The 9,238-nt window shown below is 39.0% G+C and overlaps 1 protein-coding gene and 2 long non-coding RNA genes across 7 annotated transcripts; all 3 read right to left on the reverse strand.

The window, feature by feature from the left end:
- Nucleotides 1-1,395: 1,395 nt before the first annotated feature.
- Nucleotides 1,396-3,608, reverse strand: LOC147479767 (uncharacterized). 3 transcript variants are annotated; one of them, XR_015204898.1, is made up of 4 exons: nt 2,832-3,608; nt 2,280-2,371; nt 1,965-2,096; nt 1,396-1,862 (listed from the first exon to the last, which is right to left on the reverse strand). It is a non-coding gene; the product is annotated as an uncharacterized LOC147479767 (long non-coding RNA). The 3 variants fall into 3 exon arrangements; XR_015204897.1 differs by having other exon boundaries at nt 1,396-1,868; XR_015204896.1 differs by having other exon boundaries at nt 1,396-2,096.
- A 416-nt stretch (nt 3,609-4,024) lies between these two features.
- LOC147479768 (uncharacterized) lies at nt 4,025-5,967 on the reverse strand. 3 transcript variants are annotated; one of them, XR_015204901.1, is made up of 6 exons: nt 5,774-5,967; nt 5,526-5,698; nt 5,218-5,293; nt 4,977-5,057; nt 4,618-4,696; nt 4,025-4,288 (listed from the first exon to the last, which is right to left on the reverse strand). It is a non-coding gene; the product is annotated as an uncharacterized LOC147479768 (long non-coding RNA). The 3 variants fall into 3 exon arrangements; XR_015204899.1 differs by having other exon boundaries at nt 5,526-5,963; XR_015204900.1 differs by lacking the exon at nt 5,526-5,698 and having other exon boundaries at nt 5,774-5,961.
- Nucleotides 5,968-6,123: 156 nt separating this feature from the next.
- On the reverse strand, nt 6,124-8,947 carry LOC147479769 (putative disease resistance protein RGA3). Its single transcript, XM_086578491.1, has one exon. It carries the CDS (start codon nt 8,707-8,709, stop codon nt 6,124-6,126), a length of 2,586 nt encoding a protein of 861 aa, XP_086434617.1. The 5' UTR covers nt 8,710-8,947.
- Between the last annotated feature and the right edge of the window lie 291 nt (nt 8,948-9,238).

The following is a 9,238-nucleotide window of genomic DNA, read 5'->3' on the forward strand; positions in this document are numbered from 1 at the left end:
TTATGACCACTGCTACGCCTAGTGTTGTTGGTATTTTGAGATATGGATCGCCTTCTTGAATGGGATGAATGTCTGCTTGACCTTGAGTGATTCTGATGATGCTCAGGGACAGGGTCCAATGGATGGGATGTACTGTACTTAAATTGTAGTCGATTGAATACACTCCGTTGTTCACCGACCGGGGCTCTTGCCGGTGTAGAAGATGCAAAGACCGCGCCATCCCTTTGTATTTGCTTCTCTTTATCCGGTTGCTACGCGCAAGTAGTTGCTATATTCTTTCTCTCTTCGAACCTCGACGCTAACACTTCTAAAGGCACATCTTCATCTCCTATCTCCATATTCTCCGAATCCGCTTTGCTTGCCTCTAGATCTTGAGTTATTAGAGCCCGAAGTCGCGGTATGCGCCTAGATCGGCGTTGTTGTGGCACCGGAGGTTTGAAGGTCGAGCTTGCGATCCGAGCGACCGGGTTGATTCATCAAGGTCCGATTAGTTAGAACTTCGGGATTGGGTAAGTTGTTTTCTTCTTCTTGTTGTAATCTTGCGTTCTTGCTCAGTTGAGATCTTGTTGTTTTTGCCATTACCGGATCTTGGAAAAAAGAACGTGGACGAAAGTTCGTTGGTAAGAACCACAGACGGCGCCAATTATGTTTGGGTAAAAACTCGCCCAAACACACCAATGGTTTCGTAAGGGAGGTTGTTGCAATGAACTGTTGAGACTGTACCTTCAATGGCTGCCTGAATCAAGTCTCTCAAATGAACGTAGTTCTTTGTTTCAGAGGAATGGGGTATTTATAGGATAATAATGATAAATATTATTTCCTTTATTGCTACATAATATTCTGTAATTATGTAAAGTTTTAATATGGAAGCATATCTTGCCAAATATATTTTTAAATCAAACCGCTATATCTAGCTTATGATGCCATAATTTTGAGCAGACAGGCACGCCATAAAATTGGGAAGTGCAGCACGCCATATAAAATGAAGCGTGCAGGCGCCATAAAAATGCACCGCACGCCATAAAATTGGGCGGGCAGGCACGCCATAAAATTAAGCACTGCAGCGGCTCGATTTTGATTTGGCCGGCACGCCATGATTTTGGGCAGTGCACATAGTAGTGGGTGGCGCTATAATAGTACCCAACCCAACGTTGATTGTTTATGGGGGTACAGATATGGTGGCATATACAGAACTGGTATGCTGTAGCTTTGGATTTCTCTTCGTTGTAGCTCCTTAGCATTGTGAGTGTCAAACGTCAAACGTCAAACGTGAAAGAGGTTTTCTTACTCTACTCTGTATATTTATTTTGTCTGACAGATGGCCAAGGTGAATATAATGTACTATCATCAAGTATAACTAATGCTGGTTGAGCTTAGATTCATGCATAGACAAGGTTTTCGGAGGGGAGAAATATTTAGATTTTGCCATAAGCGCATATTGGGACCAAAATAGTATCCTAGAACTCCTTCACACACACGGCCTCCGTGTGCACAAACGTTAGACATCCATTTACAGTTGATCAAACACTGTTAAATGGTACTTGATCAGCTAAATCTGGAGTACAAAAGCAGGTTGGCAGTCGATTGGCTACCTTACAACAGGCCAGCAGATTGACAATGCCTCTTGGATGAAATCAGATTGCGCCTTGGATGAGGGCCGCTAGCTCCCAGGATGAGGACAAACGAATTCTAAGGAACTGAACACATTTACCCTTTCGCTTTTGCTGCTTTTCCCGAGATGAACAGCCACCTTTGAACTTAACGTTTAACTCCATAATCTGAATACCGTAGACAAACGCTGCACTTGCCTGAGGCCCTGGAGCAAAGACGCATATTTTCTCGAAATATCCATTCTCTCTAGGCTGTAGCTATTACATACAATAACAATATTAATAATGAAAGAGCCTCGTTTACTTGGGACTCAAGTGATGGTTATAAGAAAAAAATATATGAGATAAACTGACCTTAGCTAATTATTTCCGCCTATTGACCTGCCATAGTTAGGTCCATATACACAACCCTCTTTCTCAACTCCTCAAGAAAGGGAATCCCGGAGGATGCAAAGAACAGATCACAATTTCAAATTCAAGATGTACCTGCAAATTTCCTACTTGATGAGCGTACCGATGACTTGATCTTTTTATTCATCAGAAAGAGATACAGTCGAGCAAAGACTTATGAACTGCAGTCTTCCTTGAGATGTCTGTAATTGCAACCAATTTCGGTTGCTAGGAAATCACAAGCTAGTTCTCAAAACAAAATAGATGAGATGAACTGACCTGAACTATCTCCGGCCATCTTCATATTTGCCTGTTGTAGTTGAGTCAACCAAAGGTGCAACTGTCTCTCAGTTCATCAACCTTCAAAGAGCCTGAGACATCACATCAGAATTACAAAAACTGTGGTCGTGTCTAGTGCTTGTGAAGTGATGAAACAGAACATAGGACAAAGCGTCATATCGCCCATGCTCATTTTCGAATGATGCAGATTGCAGCTAGAATGGCAAACTAAGAGTTCCGATTAAATTAATATTGCCCAAGAGAAAAATAAAATAGTGAAATCTAAGTAAGAAATCAAAGAATCTGCAAAACGAACCTATCAATATATGTCGATTTTAAGTCATATACCCATTACATTTTTTTTATTTTTCTTTTGCATGGTAAGTATAATTTCTATTGATAACCCGTTACATTTATTGTTAGAATGTACAATCTGAATTGATTCCAAACATCTGAATAATGAAGCCCAACTGATATAAACGGTTGGTGTTGATCAAAATAATGAAGTAGGCATATAATGAGATAAGTTTATTTAAACCGGAAAGAGCTTACCCTGATCAATGGTATTGACGATTTCACCAATTACAATGATAATTCTTCATTCACCACGCGAAGGTGGGCAGCCCCTGTCCAGTCCTTGCATCGCTTATGTAGCTCTGGATGGCATCCAATGATGTCAAGAAAATAAAGTGTTGGTAGGTTGAGTAGCCACTTTGGTAACGTTTTCAAGTTCTTGCAATTCTTTGTTCTTAGAAGTAGAAGTCTAGGGGAATGTCGTAACTCCTTCGGCAAAGATGTTAACTGAGGCAAACAGTCCAAGGTTAAAGAACGAAGGGCAATGAGGTTCTGAAAACCAACAGAGAAGATTTCTAAGTTTGGACAATGACTAAATGTCAAAGTCTCAAGGGTTGTTAGCTGTTGCAGCGATGATTCAGATAGAGATTTTAGACTTTGGCAATGCCCAATGACCAATTCCTTGAGAGAAGCCAGGTTTCGTAACCCCTCCGTCAGAGATTCCAAACCTCCACAAAAATAAATCTTCAAGATTCGCAGTGTCGTCAGGTTTTCTAGTTCCGTAGGAAGCCTTGTTAGTGTATAGCACTCCCAGATTATCAAAGTCTCCAGAGACCTAAGGTTTTGTAGAGGTGCTTCTGAAAAGGTTTCCACTTCATCAAATCCAATAACACATAAGGAAGAAAGATTGGGCAGTGTTTCCACCGAATTCAACAGAGGATCATTCCATCTCTCCAGGGTTAACTGTTTAATAGAAGAAGGGAGCGGCATGGGTAATCTTAATTTGGGGCATATATGAAGTTCCAATCTTTGAAGGCTAGACACTACAACAGAATCACCTAAGAAAGACATGTACAGTGCGTCTTTTATCCTAAAATACCACGCACAGAAAGTGACGGATGGTGACCCGTTTATAAGCATGTCTTAAATTTTAAACCACGCTTTAGTAAGTGTCTTTTACCTTGGAAAATACAATAGCTACTTTAAAAAAGAACCACTCCTAAGTTAGTGTGGTTTTTTTAACAGACACTTTTGGGGCGTGGTTTTTGGTTTCAGTTTTTTTTTTTAAAAAAAAAGAAATTTGACCTGGACATTCAGGCTCAGCAGAGCTTTCTGGTGAGGCCCATAAAATATTTCTAAAGGACTCAAACTTAACCCAACTGAGTCCCTATTTAACCCACTGAATCTGCAGCACAACTAACAGGGAGTAACATTCAATAGGGATGCAGATCTGCTAGGAACCTGCTAGGAAATTTAATATTTCAAACCAATAGTCACTCAACAAACAACAAACTAATTGTATATCATTGTACATCATTGGCTAATAACTATCAAGCCGTGTATATCCTTGTGTGAGTATAATATGACAGCTTCCATATAGACTCTGAGCATTTTAAAATCGACAAAAATCTTCAACAGATAAAGCTCAATACTGTTAAAGATTGAGCAGAAAGAAACAAGAATCAGGACAAACAATCAGAAAGTGCCTCAAAATCCTGCAAGACAAAAAAAAAATATACACAGAAGTTAGACAGTACAAATAAAAGAAGTTCAAATTCTCAGTAAGCAGGGAAAAAAAGCATGGCAACATCAAAGAGAAAATATGCAACAACCAGAAAGCATCTACGGGGGGTTCAACTTTAGTGTGGAATATATATATATATATATATATAAAATCAGTTTAAATTTTTTTTGTAAGGCGAATGCACGCACATGAAAAGCCAATAATAAAGGTCTGAAACTATATAAAGATGGTGGCGTCTGATCTTCAGAGGAACCTAATTGCCAAATCCAGATATGAAAGCTGTGTAGAGAGACAGACTACCTGCTTTACTTCCTCAAGTCGAGCGGCACAAAGCTCACCATGTCATAGTCATCACCATGCTAAGAAGATCTGTTTACTACTGCAGCAAAAACAGCTACTGAATGACTTTGTACAATATCATTAATTAGTGCTAACAAGAATTAATAGAGCAGATAATACAACCCCTAAACTAATAATATCACCCTAAGCAGTGAAAAGCTGCAAGCCTACGTACGTGATGTGAGGACTCTGTAAAGGCGTGTATACATATAAACCCCCGAATGTCCAGCATCTATGGTGTTCTACAAATAGTGAAACTTCCCTTAAAATTGATAACAAAAAAAGATTGAAATATCATGTAAATCAACCCAAAAGCTTACCTGAAATGACGAGATGATCACAAGCAACCTAGATTGACTGAAATTGAGCTAAGAATTTTGCCAATATCACAAGAAATGAACCTATACAAAAAATCAGTGTATAAATGAGCATTACAGTGACAATTTCAAGAGAGTAAAATACATTATTTGACACTTTGACATAATAAGGCTTTATAGGAGGAAGTTTCTTCATTCTCATACGACAACACTAATTCTAAATTAAGACATTTATGCAAGATACCTGAGACTGAGAGAACATTGCCCACCTCATCCAATCCTCCTAGCTTTCTAGGACTGACAACCCATAGAGAAAATATCTGTAAAAGAAAATTTAGCCATCGGTGAATAAGAAATGACAACTAAAATTGTAAAAAATCAAGGCTATCATTTTGAAAAGTACAGCTATGGTGCTATTGTAAACAGCTAGCCAATGCAAGATATTAAAGCAAGTGCGTGGAATAAGTTAACATGGCATTACCTTTGAGTAGGACATATCATGAAGAGAGAAAACACAAAACTAAATTATCGCTAACATCAAAATGGCCTCACCTTGTGCTCATGTACAACAGCAATGTAATAGAAAATACTGGATCTTGGCTACTCTGCACATCAACAAGTGACCCAATATAGAATGGGTACTCTGCTCATTCTATATCATTTCTCCACACACCCAACATCTCAACAATATAGGGTTTCTGATTCGATTTAATAAGCTCAACAATCTAGGGTTTGTACAGAACAAATAGACTCAATAATCAAAAACAATAAGTGAACTGGATTTTGAGAAGAAAATTCACCTTTCTTCTCCATTGTCGATTCACTATTGAATAATCACGCTTTGCCAAATCTCCATTCTCGAATTTGAGGACCAACAAATCTCCATCCTCAATTTGGGTGGAATCGCTAGAGAGAGAGAGTGGAGGTATCTTTTTTACCGTTTCTGGGAAATTGGGACGAGTGGAGGAAATTTGGTTTTGGGTTGTTCTTATTCCCCTTTGGGCTTTTCTTATTTGGTTGTGGGCTTATTTTTTGTTTTAACGCAAAAATTGTTTTCAAATGAGGCGACTTTTGTGATTGAAAACGGCGCCTTCTGAAGCGTCCGAAGTTTCTACACAGAACACGCGTCTTTTATGGTGTCTTAGATTATTCATTTTGGTGTAGTGAGAAGGAGTATTAGACTTCCAAAAGACCATCCTTCCACGTTAGGCATGAACTGAAGTTCGAGGGAAGTCAGTTTTGGGAGTGCGGCAGAAGATCCAACCCAACAAGGCAAAACCACACCTGGGTACCCCTCAATAAACAACTCTTGTACGTTGGCGTGAGGCCGAAGTCTTTCTAATACCTCTTTGCTGCTGTTTTTGTCAACACCTATCCACAATAAGCGTACAGATGAAAGGCTGTCCTTACTCCCTAAGTTGGCTTGTTGAGCATCTCTTGGATCACGCACATGTTGAAGCCCTTTTATTGTTAACTCTCCTTGAAGATGGTTCAGCATTTCCAACTCTTGGATACCAGCAGAGTCACTGAATGGACTCACCACAAATGTGCTTAATGACTTGAGGCAAGTCAATTGACCAATTCCCAACGGCATGCCAGTCAACTTTGCACCATCCCTATCAATCAGAAGATTTTTGAGACTTCTCATGCTGCTCAAGTCCTTGGGCAACATTTTCAGATTAACACAATTATCTAGGTTCAGGGTCTGTAAATTTGATAGGCCACCAATAGATTCAGGAAATAATATGATTCCAGTGTCAGAAAGATCAAGGAACCTCATCTGTTTCAAGTTCCCCATGGACGATGGTAAAGTTGTTATCTTAGTGTTGCCACTCAATACCAATACCTGCAGGTTCCTTAGGTTACAAACAAGTTTGGGTAATGATGCAAGGTCCATTTTTTTGAGGTTGAGATATCTCAAGTGCTTTAGACGCCAAAATGTTGGTGGTAGACTTTTAATAGTACATAAATTGGTGAGATCTAGCACTCTTAAGTATTTAAGTTTTGACAAACTTGATACACAGAGGTCTAACCGGAAAGAGGGTACATGGTTGAGGGACTTGATGAAAAGGACTGTGCGACAGACTGATTGTGATTTAAAAAGTGTGTTTGAAATTGCTGGAGATGGTGCTGATTCATAAATTACGGATACATGATGTGCCATTTGAGAGATATTACTTATCTCATCAATTTTCGTGATAGAAGAATCATTGACCATAACAGAGCTTGCAAGATCATGCATGAGATCGTGGATCTTAAAGTATTTACCATTCACGTCTTGGAAAAAGGACAGCCTCCGTAACTCGTTGAAAACTTCATCACCTATGGTTTCGACCTCTACCCTTCTATTAGATTGAATAAAACCGTTTGCTATCCATTGATGTATCAGTTTTATTTTCTCCATCTCACAATCTTTTGGATATAAGGAGCAAAAAGCAAAACATTGCCTCAAAATTGGAGGCAAATAGTCATAGCTCAATCTCAATGCAGGTAAGATGGTATTCCCGCCATGTTCTTGTACATTCCAAATTTCGCTGTCTCTAGCACATTCCCAAAATTCATCACTTTTGGAGTGTAACAAGCTTCCTAGTGCCTTTACAGCAAGAGGTAAACCTCCACATTTGCTTATAATCTCCTTCCCAATTTTGATCAAGTTTGGAGTGATCTCCTCAATCTCCATACCAAAAGCATATTGCTTGAACAGAAGCCAACAATCATGCTCCGATAAAAGACCGAGTTTTAGTGTTGGGTTAATATTACATGGGGTAGAATCTACAATTGTTTGGAAACATATGGAGTCAACTACTGTTTGGAGAGGGGTTGTCACAATAACTGAACTTCCTTTATCTCCGCATGTGAGAAGATGTGTCATTTTCCGCCACTTCTCTCTATCATCGTCCCGCACATCATCCAATACAAGTAAAAACTTTTTACTAGTTAATAATTTTTTGAGATGGATTTGCATGGGACTTAACTCAGCAAGATCGCAGCTTTTTCCAGAGAGAAATTCTATTATCATTTGTGTAATTTTTTCTAGACTCCAGTCATTAGAGACAGAAATCCAAATTCTGGTGTCAAATTCATAAACTACCCACTCATCATTATAGATCAATTGAGCAAGGGTAGTCTTTCCTAAACCGCGGATTCCAAGTATGGGACAGATGGAAATACAATTTTGACTGCTTGCACTGTGTTGCAGTATCTTCAGGATACTTTCTCGGCTCTCAACTCTCCCGTAAATTACTGGTTCAGTTAGAAAAGAGCTTGTTTCTCGGCCAAGAGCAAACTCTTCAACTCCAACTCCAGAACTTAAATGAAAACTGTGTCTCTCAGGAGCAAATTCATCTAATTTTTGTCTAAGCTCTTTAATTCGTTTTCCTATTTTGTAACGAAACACAAGTTGTTTGGAATCAAACAAAGTTGCGAGGGGGTCACTTACTTGCTTCGCGTAACTCGTCTGTGACTCGGGCCGTTGCAATTCCAATGCGCAATCATCTAGGATATTTTCGGCTTCGTAAGCAGCATCCCTGAGCTTCTTTAGCCAAACGCTAATCAACCTGTGTTTAATTTGTTTCTTCTCGGCGTCATCGAGGACAAGTTTAATACTAGAAAAAGTGATGGAGAGTTTCTCCAAGCCCTTCTTCAAACTATAGGGTAGACCAAACTCCGCGCCGATCAGAAAAGTTAATTTGGAATTGACGATATCAACAATAGGAGAGACAACTACTTCAGCCATCTCTTAGTGAAGGGGTGATTAAAAATTTTGAGTTGTGGCTGTTGAAAGGATCGGATCAAAGAAAGAGATGCCCAGATAACTGGTTGGAAACTTGCATGCTCTTATGTAGATAATGTTTCCGCGTTGAAACTTTTCTACCACTCATTTTAAGGCTTTAAGCTGTTTGGTTTGGCGGGAGATTTAGTCAAAATGAAGACCATGCATGTGTTAGTATAAATGAAGATCATGTTCTTGAATGCAAAATGAAATACACTGCATCGACTCCAGAAAGGTAATAGAGACTTGCCCCCACACCCTTTTGAAAAGGTCAGTCGATAGTGGCTTCAGTGGCGTTGAATCCAGTGTTTTGAAAGCCGTCAGACGGATTAATGTTTATTTAGCAAAATTTTAAATAAATTATATATTTATAAAAATGAAATGAATAAATACATGTTTCAATTTAGTATTAAGTACTATTATAAATCAAAATAGAAGTACAAGAAATATATAGTAGCATGTTGAGTTAGAGGTTGGGCTATTTTGTTTAGGT

This window comes from Coptis chinensis, chromosome 8, assembly GCF_015680905.1.
Source record: "Coptis chinensis isolate HL-2020 chromosome 8, ASM1568090v1, whole genome shotgun sequence".
Lineage (NCBI taxonomy): Eukaryota > Viridiplantae > Streptophyta > Magnoliopsida > Ranunculales > Ranunculaceae > Coptis > Coptis chinensis.